This window comes from Schistocerca cancellata, chromosome 4, assembly GCF_023864275.1.
Source record: "Schistocerca cancellata isolate TAMUIC-IGC-003103 chromosome 4, iqSchCanc2.1, whole genome shotgun sequence".
In the NCBI taxonomy this organism is placed as follows: domain Eukaryota; kingdom Metazoa; phylum Arthropoda; class Insecta; order Orthoptera; family Acrididae; genus Schistocerca; species Schistocerca cancellata.
The window spans coordinates 29,795,025-29,812,275 of record NC_064629.1 but is presented as its reverse complement, the minus strand read 5'-3'; the positions used below and the strand labels follow the sequence as shown (position 1 = coordinate 29,812,275).

At 43.2% G+C, this 17,251-nt stretch overlaps 1 protein-coding gene across 1 annotated transcript in view; it reads right to left on the bottom strand.

Moving 5' to 3' along the window:
* LOC126183334 (uncharacterized) overlaps positions 1-16,206 on the bottom strand; it is a 138,276-nt gene extending 122,070 nt beyond the window's left edge. Inside the window, exons 1-2 of the mRNA XM_049925198.1 lie at positions 16,105-16,206; positions 15,984-16,059 (exon numbers count right to left, since the gene is read on the bottom strand). Of these exons, the coding sequence (XP_049781155.1) occupies positions 15,984-16,059; positions 16,105-16,206 (178 nt within the window). The remainder of the gene's footprint in view (positions 1-15,983; positions 16,060-16,104) is intronic.
* Positions 16,207-17,251: the final 1,045 nt, after the last annotated feature.

Genomic DNA, 17,251 nt, shown 5'->3' with positions numbered 1-17,251 from the left:
GGCTCCATTAAATTTAACCACACCTGCACAACATTCAAACACCTTTTCAGTGCAGTACTTTGAAACATCAATTGACTCAAATGGAATGCCGTTTTTCACATACATGGCTACTCCCCCACACCGCAAAGAGCTCCCAGAAAAGCTTCCAGCCAACCAGAGCTGTGACATTTCTCAAGTAAGGGCCTACTGCAAGACAGAAGGAAACAAAGTGCGATACAAGCTGCAGAGCACTTCCTGCGACTCAGAAGTCAAATTCACTCCCAGTTAGATGCTTTGAAAAAAGGTTTAATAAATTAATTACTTGTGAGTACTGTTTAGAGTTTCGTATAAATGTGTATTTTCTCTAAGCATCATACGTAGTAATTAAAAATGATATCGTTTTCAGAGATCACAGGTAAAATTTAGATTTACGTTGTCATGAACGCCACGTTGCTCTAGGTATTGCACTTTAGTCAACTGTGCTACCTCACATGTTACACAACAAACGTCTGTAATAGCACATCATACAAGTGGGAGGATAGTAGTGTAGATAAAGCAGTGAATTGGTAATCTTCTGTTATTGGGTTCGGTATTCTGCCGCTTCTACGAATTTTAATTCGTTATAAACAAAGAATTGTTATTATAGGAAGACAATGTCAATTGTAACGTTCAAAGTTCGCGTAGTACTGTAGACATTTGTGTATATGGCTTCCAGTGCTCAATGGGGGAAGGCGAGGACAAACGGTCTCCCATGGTTTCCCTGTTATAAGTACACCACAGTGTGAGAATGAACTCAGCCTTCGGTTGCTAATCGTTGTGTATTTTTAGCAGTACCATACCGGTACATGTTAATCTCGGTTTCAACTAGTGATTTCCACAGCTACAGGAACACAACGTGCGATACCTCTTAGACAAACTACAGTACAGTCCCATGAGACGAAAAGGTCGGTCTGGCCTAGACTGTGCAGCCTTTATTCTTAAACCTTTCCCTATATGGACAATGTGCATTTCTTATTCGCTTAAGTTGTGAACATTGCTGCTTAACATGTTTCGAGATTAAACGGTTTGTGAAGCGATTACTGGCCGCATTTTGCCGTATTTCGCTGGTTAGAAGGGAACAAACTTACCAGAAAACTAATCTCCTACAAGAAAATAAGGAACGAAATAAAACATGTTGGAAGGTCATGCGACTTTCATTTCAGTGATTACAAAATCGGCTAAACGAACAATGAAGTTGGCAGTACAAACACACTGTTCGTGTTAGTATGACGCTGCCGTACCTGTGGCCTGAAACGACGCAGAACCAGTTTAGGTCAGAAATATACAGAACTGGGAGCCACGGCACTAATAAATTCTGCAATTCGTATGCATTACTTGCACACGAAATTACTGTTGCAGTATCGTTATAGAGCTCAATATGTCACCTGCGTATATTCCGGTGGGAGAGAGCAGAGGTACCCAGTTCTGGTTACAACACTTTGCTGACACTGGTGTTCCACACAGCTGGAATTTCTGGTTGGTGACGAAGTGTAAGGCCACTGAGATGCATGTAAGTTTTGCGACGTTGAAATATTTTTCTACATTTTTGATGTGGATACTACAGTTGGAGTAATTCCACGAAAAGTGAACGTGGGCAACGTAAAATGAGTTTATCGGAACGGAGAACAAATTGATCTTTTGCAATATTTTCTTCCCTGTACTACTTGAAATACGTGACGCCGACCAAGTCATCTGGAGAGAATGATGCTGACATTTAATAGAAGACATTAGCATCGTATTGCTTTGAACGTGGTGTCTAGTATTTTACGGGTGTCTTTGCTAAGTGCAAGTAAATGAAGTAAAGTATCGCAATTTCTGGTTTGAAGTAACGTCTTCATCAGTTAATTTAGTTTTAATGTACTCTACGAATAATTGGAAATGTACGATATTAACTTCAAAAGGATTCCCTAGACGTTTAAAGAACTGAATAACTACTTCTGACGGTCCACTTGCCACAGAACGCCGCAACCATTTGCTGCGAACTGAAGATTTACATGTTGTTGAGCAACTGCTTCTTAAAATGACCAAGCAGCATTAAATGTTTCCTTCAGGCACGCGTGTAGATGCAGCTGAATGAGGAAGTTAATAGCAACAATGGCAATAATAATCGAAGTATTTGGTAACTTCATGCTTTGCTATGGTATTCTCGATTAGGAAATTTCTTGAAATAGTAAAAACATCAAAATGGCTTCGAATCGAGGCTATGACGGCTATAAGCCTCCTTACAGGCTGCTGACGCGCGGCTAGCATTATTTCCGTGTCAGAAGCCTGCGCATAATTAACCAGTTAATGGAGAATTGAATTTTTTTCGCTTTGTCCAATTTGTAAGCTAAGTGCATCGTATGTTACGACCCAATCACGAAAATAGCAAACTTGGCCTTCCGTAACATATTTTGAACCAATAGGAACAGATCGCTTTCTCGTCCAGTAATACCAAGTGATGAACATCCGGTTGCACCGCAGTTCAGAATCCGCGTTACAGATATCATATCGCTTGGCTACCAAGTGCTGCAGAGTCGGCATAGGTTGGGCCATAGCAGAGACGGAAGTCGCGGCGAAGAGAAACTCTGTCGCCAATGAGGTCCCTTTCATTATAAACTTTATTTTAGTTAATGAGCCAATGTTCACTTCAGGTCACAGGGCTCTTATTTTATGCGATCTTGAGACGTTTAAAAATTTGGTGCTGGTCGAGGATTCGAATTTGGATCTCCTCTTTCTTGGTATCTGACCCACGCCGAACAATATAGTTCGATCACTTCGTTGTTTTCTCCAAGACTGCAAACTCCTCTAGGTCTCTACGAAAGGCACGAATGTGTGTTATAATCCTAGTCCAGTACAAAAATAGTCTTCTAGTTCGTAAAAATATTTAATTTTGTATAAAGATTGCTGGATTGACCTATGTGACGGAGTTAGTTAACCAAGATTTTACTGAGTGTGATAGTGATCTTGAAATGACCCTTACAGTAATAAAAATGAGTTTAAAAGGTCTGTGTCATCTATAATGACACGTTTCCCCCGTATTTGCAACATCATGGTCTTGATTTAAATCTGGACTGATTACCTTAAAAACACTACTCTCTAGTGTTCTCTTGAGGAATCCACTTTGTGTAGTGAGACGACTGTACTGCAAAGGGATGAGAAGACGTGCGAGACAGCAACGTGCTGTGGGCTGCATGCAAATCAGGCGAAACGCAGTTCAAGTCGTTCGGATACTTTTGCGCCTGATAGTACATAAACGGGAGAGTTTGTCAGGGAAAAAAATATTTTTTTTATGCAGAGTGATCAGAACTAAAAGAGCGCCAGCAATTGTCAAGATCACGTGGCCCAAAACATAATTAATTTATAACACTAAAACGGATAGCCTCCAAAGTTGTGCTGTCGTGATCCGAAATCTTCAGTATAAAAGAAGACAAAACTGTAAACGTCAAATATTTTATAAAAGGAACCTACAACAAGTCTTTCCTTCATAATACAATATGCACAGTAGGATGGTCTGCGAGGCACCTGAGGGAGAGGGCATTATCAGTAAAATTAAGTATAACGACTAAAGACAAAACGGAACCCGTGCTTGAGAAATGTATAGTCAGTAAGGCTTGTTTTCTATTTACCTCTTCATGTTTTTACCTTAAGAATCGAGGTTTTTTAATAACATAACCCTCTTTAGTGAGCTTGGGATTTGTACTTTGTGTTATTTTATCTTGAAGGTTTCTGCTTTTCACAGCAGTGTCTTATGCTAATTTTAACTTATAAACTAAACATGTAGGCCTATATATTCTTCATAAGCACAGGTTACGTTTTTGATTTAGTCATTTTACTTAATTTTACTGATAATGCGCTCTTCTTTAAATGCCTCCCAGCCCGTCCCCCTGCGCACAATATTTTACTATGGAGGCACTTTAATTTATAGGGTTTGTTGTAGGTTTCAGTTATGATTTTTCCTGACAACCTTAGATTTGGATGCTTTATAGAATAATTCTTTGTACTTTACATTCTTATTGTTTGTCAGATTCCCCACTCTATTTACTGTATTACACATCTCTGGCTCATTTCTCCTTCCCGTTTCTAAATCTTCTCTATTCCACTATAATACGCTACTGGCCATTAAAATTGCTACACCAAGAAGAAATGCAGATGATAAACGGGTATTCATTGGACAAATATATTATACTAGAACTGACATGTGATTACATTTGCACGCAATTTGGGTGCATAGATCCAGAGAAATCATTGCCCAGAACACTCACCTCTGGCCGTAATAACGGCCTTGATACGCCTGGGCATTGAGTCAAACAGAGCTTGGATGGCGTGTACAGATACAGCTGCCCATGCAGCTTCAACACGACACCACAGTTCATCAACAGTAGTGACTGGCGTCTTGTGACGAACCAGTTGCTCGGCCACCATAGACCAGACGTTTTCAGTTGGTGAGAGATCTGGAGAATGTGCTGGCCAGGGCAGCAGTCGAACATTTTCTGTATCCAGAAAGGCCAGTACAGGACCTGCAACATGCGGTCGTGCATTATCCTGCTGAAATGTAGGGTTTCGCAGGGATCGAATGAAGGGTAGAGCCACGGGTCACAACACATCTGAAATGTAACGTCCACTGTTCAAAGTGCCGTCAATGAGAACGGGAGGTGACCGAGACGTGTAACCAATGGCACCCCATACCATCACGCTGGGTGATACGCCAGTATGGTGGTGACGAATACACGCTTCCAATGTGCGTTCGTGCATTCCCGCCAAACACGGATGCCACCATCATGTTGCTGTAAACAGAACCTGGATTCATCCGAAAAAATGACGTTTTGCCATTGGTGCACCCAGGTTCATCGTTGAGTACACCATTGCAGGCGCTCCTGTCTGTGATGCAGCGTCAAGGGTAACCGCAGCCATGGTCTCCGAGCTGATAGTCCATGCTGCTGCAAACGTCGTCGAACTGTTCGTGCAGATGGTTGTTGTCTTGCAAACGTCCCCATCTGTTGACTCAGGTATCCAGACGTGGCTACACGATTCGTTACAGTCATGCGGATAAGATGCCTGTCATCTTACCTGCTAGTGATACGAGGCCGTTGGGATCCAGCACGGCGTCCCGTATTACCCTCCTGAACCCACCGATCCCACATTCTGCTAACAGTCATTGGATCTCGACCAACGCGAGCAGTGATGTCGCGATACGATAAACCGAAATCGCGATAGGCTACAGTCCGACCTTTATCAAAGTCGGAAACGTGATGGTACGCATTTCTCCTCTTTACACGAGGCATCACAATATACCACTCAAGGTATCTGTAAAATTATATGATTGTGCGGCTCATAGTTCAGAAGATATGACGTCACAGACACTGAGATGCGTGAAATGCTCGCTCTTGCTTGAAATGGAGTGCAAATTATACCGACTATATTCATCCATTGTCTCATAATGATGGCACTTAGCGACTTCCAACAAACTTCCTGCATCATTTCAAACATTCTCCAAATGTTTTTATCGCTTGAGTTCTTACCGTTAAGTATTTAACGCATTAACCTATTTGTAAAATAATCAGATGTTTGGAGCTGTTTTATAAATGGGAGTTTCATTCTTTGGAGAATCGAAGGATCAGAGTTGTACACTTTCTGATGAAAAGAATCCGGGCATCCCTATGTAAAGGTAATTGGTCGTTAGATGTGACGAGAGGCACACCCGCCAGTATAAGAGAAGACGGATAGAACAGTGTTTTCACAAGAGGAACTCCCCATCGCAGCCCCTTCAGGTTTAGTAGGAAAATGGCCCAGTGGATAGCCCGTCCAAACCTGAACACAGATCAAGCACGAAAACAAAAAGAAGGTGTACTGAACGATGCAAAAACAAGCAAAATAGAAACAGTGAACGGTCCAAGCAGAGGATGTACAACATCGACCGACTTGCAAGAATGACGGCGTTATGGTTGTGTAGTCACGATGTTTGGCTGCCAAGCAGAAGATCCGTGTTCAAATCACTTTCGCGTCCCACTTTTTTCCATAAATTTAAGAACTGTCCGTCCGGTTGCTGACGTGTCTGTTCTCCTTCTGTAGCCATAGGCATTGTCACACTATACACAGGTTATAGAACATGAGTCATGTGGTAAGAATACATTACTGTTGCGAGTAAATGTGGTGGATAGAGACAGCAGGCGACACGCCGCATAGACCTCTCACAGAAATAAAGAAGTATGAACTGTGTTACAACAAAGGAATTCGAGAGTCAAAATTTCCAAAACGGAACGCAACTGTCATAGGAAGTACGTACATGTGGCGGTCCCTTCGTCCCTTCGTTACAACTCGCTGTTGCAAACTGATGTTACCCCGCGGCACAAACACAAATTTGAATATAGCGAACAGACACGTTAAGGACTGGAGAGGCAGTTCATAAATGTGGGGCACCAGGATAGCTGAACACGGATCTCATTCTTCGGAGTCCAACACCGTAACGACATAACCACCACATGTTGTTGTTGTTGTGGTCTTCAGTCCTGAGACTGGTTTGATGCAGCTCTCCATGCTACTATATCCTGTTCAAGCTTCTACATCTCCCAGTAACTACTGCAACCTACATCCTTCTGAATCTGCTTAGTGTATTCATCTCTTGGTCTCCCTCCATCCTCCACGCTGCCCTCCAATACTAAATTGGTGATCCCTTGATGCCTCAGAACATGTCCTTACCAACCGGTCCCTTCTTCTAGTCAGGTTGTGACACAAACTCCTCTTTTCCCCAATTGTATTCAATACCTCCTCATTAGTTATGTGATCTACCCATCTAATCTTCAGCATTCTTCTGTAGCATCACATTTCGAAACCTTCTATTCTCTTCTTGTCTAAACTATTGATCGTCCATGTTTCACTTCCCTATATGGCTACACTCCATACAAATACTTTCAGAAAAGACTTCCTGACACTTAAATCTATATTCGATGTTAACAAATTTCTCTTCTTCAGAAACGCTTTCCTTGCCATTGCCAGTCTACATTTTGTATCCTCTTTACTTCGACCATCATCAGTTATTTTGCCCCCCAAATAGCAAAACTCCTTTACTACTTTAAGTGTCTCATTTCCTAATCTAATTCCCTCAGCATCAACCGACTTATTTCGACTACATTGCATTATCCTCGTTTTGCTTTTGTTGATGTTCATCTTATATCCTCCTTCCAAGACCCTATCCATTCCGTTCACCTGCGCTTCCAAGTCCTTTGCTATCTCTCACAGAATTACAATGTCATCGGCGAACCTCAAAGTTTTTATTTCTTCTCCATGGATTTTAATACCTGCTCCGAATTTTTGTTTTGTTTCCTTCACTGCTTGCTCAGTATACAGATTGAATAACATCGCGGAGAGGCTACAACCCTGTCTCACTCCCTTCCCAACCACTGCTTCCCTTTCATGTCCCTCGACTCTTATAACTGCCATCTGGTTTCTGTACAAATTGTAAATAGCCTTTCGCTCCCTGTATTTTACCCCTGCCACTTTCAGAATTTGAAAGAGAGTATTCCAGTCAACATTGTCAAAAGCTTTCTCTAAGTATACAAATGCTAGAAACGTAGGTTTGCCCTTCCTTAATCTAGCTTCTAAGATAAGTCGTAGGGTCAGTACTGTCTCACGTGTTCCAATATTTCTACGGAATCCAAACTGATATTCCCAGAGGTCGGCTTCTACCAGTTTTTCCATTCGTCTGTAAAGAATTCGCGTTGGTATTTTGCAGCCGTGACTTATTAAACTGATAGTTCGGTAATTTTCACATCTGTCAACACCTGCTTTGTTTGGGATTGGAATTATAATTGTGGTGTCACCGCCAGACACCACACTTGCTAGGTGGTAGCCTTTAAATCGGCCGCGGTCCGCTAGTATACGACGGACCCGCGTGTCGCCACTGTCAGTGATTGCAGACCGAACGCCGCCACACAGCAGGTCTAGAGACACTTCCTAGCACTAGCCCCAGTTGTACAGCCGACTTTGCTAGAGATGGTTCACTGACAAATTACGCTCTCATTTGCCGAGACGACAGTTAGCATAGCCTTCAGCTACGTCATTTGCTACGACCTAGCAAGGCGCCATTATCATTTGCTATTTATCTTGTGATGCATGTACCGTCTGACCGATGTTCACCAATTATGGATTAAAGTTAAGTATTCCAGAAGCTCCGTACTTTTTTTACTAGACTTAACTCCTTCAACTGTTCCAGACCTCACGCCAGCCTGCGTGAGCTTAACGCGTGCCTTTCGGCTACCAATCATAGTGGCTTGGATGTCTTGCCAAGTCACAACAATAATATTCTTCTTGAAGTCTACTGGCTTGTTAAATTCGATCGCTGTTGCACGTCTAGAGCTTGCACCATTCACTGTTTCTAGTTTGCTTCATTTTTCGTAGTTCAGTAAGCCTGCTTCCTGTTTTCATGCTCTATCTGTGTTCAGCTTTTGAAGAGGTATCCATTGGGCTACCTTACCACTAAATCTGAAGGGGATGTGATGCAGAGTTTCCCCTGCCAGTGAGGAAGCAGTAACATCAGAACGGCTCTGTGAACTGTCACGTGAGTAACAAATACATGAAGGAGATTTCAACCTTTCTAAAGCTGCCGTATTCGACTGTTGGTGATTTGACTGTAAAGACGCAATACGGAGGAATGACCGCAGCTAAACCGAGACCAGGCAGTCGTCATGTACTGACGGACAGGGACCGCCGAACAATGCGGAAGGGGGTTGTAAGAAACCGCACGAAATCCGCGGAAGGAAGATCCAAATAGCTTCTAGCAGTCCATCCAGCACGTTGACTGTTTGTAACAAGTTACAATGAATGACGTACAATGGTCGAGTAGCTCTCACAAACCACACATTTCCGTAGTCAACGCTAAGCGACGCTTGAGGTGATGTAAACAGCGGCGCCGCTGGACAGAATCACGCTTTACTCCCGGATTATCAGATTGAGGTGTTTGAATTTAGCGGATGCATGGGCAACGGTACCTGACGTCATGTGTAGTGCCTACAGTGAAATAACGCAGGAAGTTGTACTACGGTATGAGGGTGTTTCTCGTAGTTCGGTTGTTGTCCCATTATTGCGCTTAAGAAAGCGTTAAAGGCTGAAGGATATGAACATATTTTACAGCACTGTAGACACCGTACAGCAGAAGAACAGTTCGGGGACGACGACTGTTGTTATCACTATGAGAAGACACCCTGTCGTTATGCAACATCTGTAAGGCAATGGTCTGTGGACAATAACATTCCTGAAATGGACCGGCATGCTCAGAGCCCCCATCTTAACTTAATACGTTAGGAATGAGCTAGAATGTAGACTTCACTCCAGACGCTAGTGTCCAACATAACTACCTTCTCTGGTTTTGGCTCTTGAGGAGGAATGGGCCAGTATTTGTTCATTGAAAGTGTTTCCAGTAGAGTCCAACCCGTCATAAGGGCGATGGGTAGACACACTCCATATTAATGTTCGAATACTTTTGATCCGATAATGTACGTGACGTGCCTGCAGCGCTACAACGCGGCATTCATTCTTGCGCTGACCAGAAGTCATCGGTGCGCATGTGCATAAAAACGGGATTTTTTCGCTGCTTACACCTCGTTTTCTGTTGGTGATGGAAAATTAGGGTCAAGTGTTTCGGGTAGCCCTTGGGGTAGGGACAGAAGGATCGTCATACTGTAACTATCATACCTTGTACAGGTAAAAGTTTGAATGTCGCGCATTTCCTCCAGCTTAGACAAATGCAGCAGATCGGGTGGTTCTTTTTGCATTAGATGTGGCATACGGCGTGCTTTAAGAGATTCACGGAGGCACCATTTAGATCATAGGCTGTTCCCGAGAAAACACAAGAAACGTTATTACGGTATATTGATAATTTTTACCTATGGACCGTCTGACAGCAACTGAATAAAACACAATTTTAGTGCCATACGCGTTTCGCCTTTATTTCCTGCAAGGCATCATCGGTGGCCAGGAATATGTACATATGTTTGATACTTAATTTACAATTTTTGTCACTGTACCTATAGGTTATAAACAGTTCTGGTGGTTGGTATTTCCTATTAAGTAGTAATGTTTTGAACTGTACTTACAAGTTGCATGGACAATTTCTTACGTATTACGCTCCTGTTGCATTTTTGGTGTTGTTCTTCTTCTTATGAATGCCAATTTGCGGTTTTTTCCACTTCCACAGCACTATGAACTGAACGCTTGTTTCAGTGCAGTGTTTTGGTTTCTGTTGCCGACTGTCAAATGTTTTTGCCAAAGATCGAATGTTATTGCCAAACTTTCGAGTGTAATTATTGAAGTATCTGTGATCTGTTCGTGTACACATTTGTGTGTGTGTGTGTGTGTGTGTGTGTGTGTGTGTGTTTTGGAGTGATATAATTTTGTGTGTGTGTGTGTGGGGGGGGGGGTATTTTGGTGTGATACAATTTCTTTTTGTGGGCTGTGTGTGTGTGTGTGTGTGTGTGTGTGTGTGTGTGTGTGTGTGTCCAGAAGGTGAAGGGGAAAGAGTTTTTTTGTTTTATCTTATCATTTCCTTTATTAAGTGTAGTAGGGGGCCTGTGCTGATGTGTGTTTGTTCATTTATCGCATGTTTGTTTTATACTATGGCTTTCTGGATGTGGAAGTTTTCTTGCGTTTGTTCAAATTGGTTCAAATGGCTCTTAACATCAGAGGTCATCAGTCCCCTAGAACTTAGAACTACTTAAACCTAACGAACCTAAGGACATGGACATCAAACACATCCATGCCCGAGGCAGGATTTCGTGAGAAGATTCCGTCAGACCGGAAAACGCGTTTCTTTTAATGATTTCCAGCCCAAATCCTGTATCATTTCTGTGACGCTCTCTCCCATATTTCGCGATAATACAAAACGTGGTGCCTTTCTTTGAACTTTTTCGATGTACTCCGTCAGTCCTACCTGGTAAGGATCCCACACTGCGCAGCAGTATTCTAACAGAGGACGGACAAGCGTAGTGTAGGCAGTCTCCTTAGTAGGTCTTTTATATTTTCTAAGTGTCCTTCCAATAAAACGCAGTCTTTGGTTAGCCTTCCCCACAACATTTTCTATGTGTTCTTTCCAATTTTAGTTGTTTGAAATTGTAATACCTAGGTATTTAGCTGAATTTACGGCTTTTAGATTAGACTGATTTATCGTGTAACCTAAGTTTAACGAGTTCCTTTTAGCACTCATGTGGATGACCTCACACTTTTCGTTATTTAAGGTCAACTGCCACTTTTCGCACCATTCAGATATCTTTCCTAAATCGTTTTGCAGTTTGTTTTGATCTTCTGATGACTTTATTAGTCGACAAACGATAGCGTCATCTGCAAACAACCGAAAACGGCTGCTCAGATTGTCTCCGAAATCGTTTATATAGATAAGGAACAGCAAAGGGCCTATAACACTACATCGGGGAACGCCTGAAATCACTTCTGTTTTACTCGATGACTTTCCGTCAATTACTACGAACTGTGACCTCTCTGACAGGAAATCGCAAATCCAGTCACATAACTGAGACGATATTCCATAAACACGCAATTTTACTACGAGCCGCTTGTGTGGTACAGCGTCAGAAGCCTTCCGGAAATCCAGAAATACGGAATCGATCTGAAATCCCTTGTCAATAGCACTTAGCACTTCATGTAAAGAGCCAGTTGTGTTTCACAGGAACGATGTTTTCTAAACCCATGTTGACTGTGTGTCAATAGACCGTTTCCTTCGAGGTAATTCACAATATATGTTCTAAAATCCTGCTGCATATCGACGTTAACGATATGGGCCTGTGATGTAGTGTAGTACTACTACTACCTTTCTAGAATACTGGTGTGACCTGTGCAACTTTCCAGTCTTTGGGTACGGATCTTTCGTCGAGCGAACGGTAATATATGATTGTTAAGTATGGAGGTAATGCATCAGCATACTCCGAAAGGAACGTAATTGGTATACAGTGTGGATCTTGCTTTTATTAAGTGATCTGAGTTGCTTCACTACTCCGAGGATATTTACTTCTACGTTACTCATGTTGGCAGCTGTTCTCGATTCGAATTCTGGAATATTTACTTCGTCTTCTTTTGTGAAGGCATTTCGGAAGGCTGTGTTCAGTAAATCTGCTTTGGCAGCGCTGTCTTCGATAGTATCTCCGTTGTTATCGCTCAGAGAAGGCATTGATTGTTTCTTACCGCTAAAATACTTCACATACGACCAGAATCTCTTTGGATTTTAAGCCAGGTTTCGAGACAAAGTTTCGTTGTGAAAACTGTTATAGGCGTCTCGCATTGAACTCCGCGCTAAGTTTCGAGCTTCTGTAAAGGATCGCCAATCTTGGGGATTTTGCGTCTGTTTAAATTTGGCATGTTTGTTTCGTTGTTTCTGCAACAGTGCTCTAACCCGTTTTGTGTACCAAGGAGGATCAGCTCCGTCGTTTGTTAGTTTATTTGGTGTAAACCTTTCAATTGCTACTGATACTCTTTCTTTGAATTTAAGCCACATCTGATATACACTTATATTATTAATTTGGAATGAGTATAGATTGTCTCTCAGGAAGGCGTCAAGTGAATTTTTATCAGCTTTTCTGAATAGGTATATTTTTCGAGGATTTGGGGATTACAATATTCAATCTCGCTACGACAACCCTGTGTTCACTAATCCCTAGATCGGTTTTGATGCTCGTTATTAACTCAGGATTATTTGTTGCTAAGAGGTCAAGTGTGTTTTCACAACCGCTTACTATTCTCGTGGTCTCATGAACTAACTGCTCGAAATAATTCTCAGAGAATGCGTTTAGCACAATTTGGGATGATATTTATGCGTACCTACGGAATTAAACATGTATTTTCGCCAACATATCGAGGGTAAATTGAAGTCACCACCAACTATTATCTTATGACTCGGGTACGTGTTTTAAATCAAACTCAAGTTTTATTTGAACCTTTCAGCAACTGTACCATCTGAACTGGGAGGTCGGTGAAAGGATCCAATTATTATTTTATTCCGGTTGCCAACAATGACCTCTGCCCATACTAACTCACAGGAAGTATCTACTTCAATTTCGCGACAAGTTAAACTACTTCTAACAGCAACAAACACGGCACCGCAACTGTGTTTAGCCTATCTTTTCGGAACACCGTTAGGTTCTTCGCAAAAATTTCGGCTGAGCTTATATACGGCTTTAGCCAGCTTTCAGTGCCTATAACCAAAAGCGAACAGCAGATTCGAAGACGACTATACACTGCAAAAGGCTGAAATTTCTACGATATTTTCCTGAGATTCCGATCTTAACAGCTTTGAAAATTTGGCTGATATATTTAACCGTTTCCGAGATACAGTGGTTCATGTTTACTTATACACGTAATAAACGCACATGATATTTATTGTGAGACAAAATATAAATAATAAACGGCCGAATAAAATAGCTCAAAGTTTTTGGGTATATTATCTAAATTATCTAAATGTTATCTAAATGTGTCATCTTCCCGTTTTCAAAAATGTTTTTCCGCTATCGATAAACACCCCAAAAACCTGGTTTCTGGGTATCAAAACTGAGCCGCGGATTCAAAGACGCCTATGGAGAGAAAATGGCTGTAATTTTTACGGTATATTCCTAAGATCCCGATCTGAAACATCCTTGAAAATTGTCTTGATATCTTTATCTGTTTCCAAGAAACAGAAGTCCAAATTTACTGCACTTTTACACATAAAATATGTTCGTAAAATATGGTCAAAATAGTAAATAACCGCAGAAAATTGCTCAAATTTTAACTGTATAGCCTCTAGGCATTTATCTGGAAGTATCATCTTCCAGTTTTCAAAAGTCTTTATCCATTACTGGTAAACACTCCAAAAACACGGATTTTGGGTACGAAAGTCGAGCTATGAATTCGAAGATGGCTATGAACAGCAAATGGCTGTAATTTTTACGATGCATTCCTAAAATTCCTAAGTCGAACAGCCTTGAAAGTTTTCTTGATATCTTTACCCGTTTCCGAGATACAGATGTTCGAAGTTACCCTATTGGCACACGTAAAATACGCACCTAAAATCCGGTATAAGGCGAAAACTTAATTTATAAAGTGATGTAGCACGGAGCAATAATCGTACGCTATAAAGTGTGTCCTTACCTTCTGAAGGGTTCTGGACACCATATGTTGTAGTACCGAAGCACTTGCAGAATTTTTGTGCACGTAAAATCAGGTCTGAGATGTAAAATTAGCTTTGTGTCGTTTGAATTTCACATAAGTAAACTACCTAAATTTTTCTGCCCAATACATTTCCTTTCGCATGAGTCTCGTGCCTTGGTGCAGCAAGGAAAAGAAGGGGCTAGTGGAAATATGCAACTATTGGGACACAAAAAATGCGAATATGTTTCTGTTTATTTAAAAGACTGTGACTGAAAACTGAGGTACCAGCAGCCTCGTTCTACTTTCCTCAGTACGTTTAAAATTTTTCTCAAACATTTTTTTTATTTGAAACTTCCTGGCAGATTAAAACTGTGTGCTCGACCGAGACTCGAACTCGGGACCTTTGCCTTTCGCGGGCAAGTGCTCTACCATCTGAGCTATCGAAGCACGACTCACGGCCGGTACTCCCAGCTTTACTTCTGCCAGTACCTCGTCTCCTACCTTCCAAACTTTACAGAAGCTCTCCTGCTCAGCTCAGTTGGTAGAGCACTTACCCGCGAAAGGCAAAGGTCCCGAGTTCGAGTCTCGGTCGGGCACACCGTTTTAATCTGCCAGGAAGTTTCATGTCAGCGCACACTCCGCCGCAGAGTGAAAATCTCGTTCTGGAAACATCCCCCAGGCTGTGGCTAAGCCATGTCTCCGCAATATCCTTTCTTTCAGGAGTGCTAGTTCTGCAAGGTTCGCAGGAGAGCTTCTGTAAAGTTTGAAAGGTAGGAGACGAGGTACTGGCAGAAGTAGAGCTGTGAGTACGGGGCGTGAGTCGTGCTTCGGTAGCTCAGTTGGTAGAGCACTTGCCCGCGAAAGGCAAAGGTCCCGAGTTCGAGTCTCGGTCGGGCACACAGTTTTAATCTGCCAGTAAGTTTCATGTCAGCGCACACTCCGCTGCAGAGTGAAAATCTCATTCTGGATTTTTTTTATTTATTTTCTTTTTTTTTACGCTGAGAGTGAAGAAGACACTGGCAGTGGCAAATAGACGAAAAAGTGACAATTACTGGAAGATGTAGACAGTGGATGAAGTTTAGAAAGTGAGAAGGAGACAAAGGCAGTGTGAGAGAAAGAGAGGGACACAGTGGCAGTGGTGCATAGTTGACAGTGACAGAAAAGTGCTAGGAAATGAGTGAAGGAGACAGTTCTAGCGAGAGAGGAATATAGAGAAGGAGAAAGTGATAGCCAGTGATAATGAGAGACAGAGACTGTGACGGTGACAACGAGGAAGAGAGGGGTAGAGACAGTGGGAAGATACGTCAGCAGTGGGAAGGGATCAATGAGATAGTAGCAGTGAGAGAGAGCAAGAGGGAGTGTGACAGTGAGAGTAGACAGTATTAGTAAAACAGAACAAAGGGAATTGTGGCTGTGAGACAGAGGACAGTGACAGTTACAGAGACACAGAGACAAAATGACAACGAGTTGGGCTGAAAGAGAAAGTGAGAACAGACAAGTGTGAGTGGGTGGTTATGAGCAACCTATAGCGATGGGCTAGTGGGATGAGCGAGTTACTATTAGGGGAGTTTGTGCGATTGAGAGGTGAGTCGCACGTTGAAAAGCGCGCGAATATGTTCGCATGCTAAAATTTTTTAAAGGTGCTGAGGAAGGTAGAACGAGGCAGCTGGTACCCCACTTTTCAGTCAGAGACTTTCAATACACAGCAGGATATTCATCCTTTTGTGCTACGATAGGAGAATTTTTCCGGTGGTGTGGCTCAGCATGTGAAATCGGACGAATCTGTACGAAACAGGACGTATATTGTGTGTTCCAGATCTGCCGTTGTGGAAGGATGCGGTCGGACAGCGAGGAGGCGTTACCTTGGCGGGGCAGCTCGACGTACTCGACGGCGGGCGTGTCCGTGAAGGCGCAGGGCGCCGCGCAGGCGGGCTGCCCCTCGGCGGCGGCGGCGGCGGCGGCGGCGGCGGCGGCCGCGTCTGCGTCGTGCGCCAGCGCGCGCTGCAGGAACGTGGGCAGCGGCGGCGGCGGGATGTGCAGGATCGCGTCCGGCGGCGGGCCGCACTCCACGCACGACACGTTCATCTGCCAGACACACCGTCACCAGTCACACTGCGCGCCGGCGGCTCGCCGTCCCACAGAGCGGCACGCCACGGTCACATTATGATCTTAAAATACACTACTGCCCATTAAAATTGCTACACCAAGAAGAAATGCAGATGATAAATAGGTATTCATTGGACAAATATATGTTACTAGTACTAACATGTGATTACATTTTCACGCAATTTGGGTGCATAGATCCTGAGAAATTATTACCCAGAACAACTACCTCTGACCGTAATAACGGCCTTGATAAGCTTCGAGATTGAGTCAAACAGAGCTTGGATGGCGTGTACAGGTACAGCTGCCCATGCAGCTTCAACACGATACCACAGTTCATCCAGAGTAGTGACTGGCGTATTGTGACGGGCCAGTTGCTCGGCCACCATTGGCCAGACGTTGTCCATTGGTGAGAGATCTGGAGACTGTGCTGGCCAGGGCAGCAGTCGAACATATTCTGTATCCAGAAAGGCCAGTACAAGACCTACAACATGCGGTTGTGCATTATCCTGCTGAAATGTAGGGTTTCGCAGGAATCGAATGAAGTTAGAGCCACGGGTCGTAACACATCTGAAATGTAACGTCCACTGTTCAGAGTGCCGTCAATGCGAACGAGAGGTGACCGAGACGTGTAACCAATGGCACCCCATACCATCACGCTGGGTGATACGCCAGTATGGCGACGACGAATATATGCTTCCAATGTGCGTTCATCGCGATGTCGCCAAACACGGATGCGACCATCAAGATGCTGCAAACAGAACCTGGATTCATCCAAAGAAATGACGTTTTGCCATTCTTGCACCCAGGTTCGTCGTTGAGTACACCATTGCAGGTGCTCCTCTCTGTGATGCAGCGTCAAGAGTAACCGCATCCATGGTCTCCGAGCCGATAGTCCGTGTTGCTCCAAACGTCGTCGAACTGTTCGTGCAGATGGTTGTTGTCTTGCAAACGTCCCCATCTGTTGACTCAGGGATCGTGATGTGGCTGCACGAACCGTTACAGCCATGAGGATAAGACGCCTGTC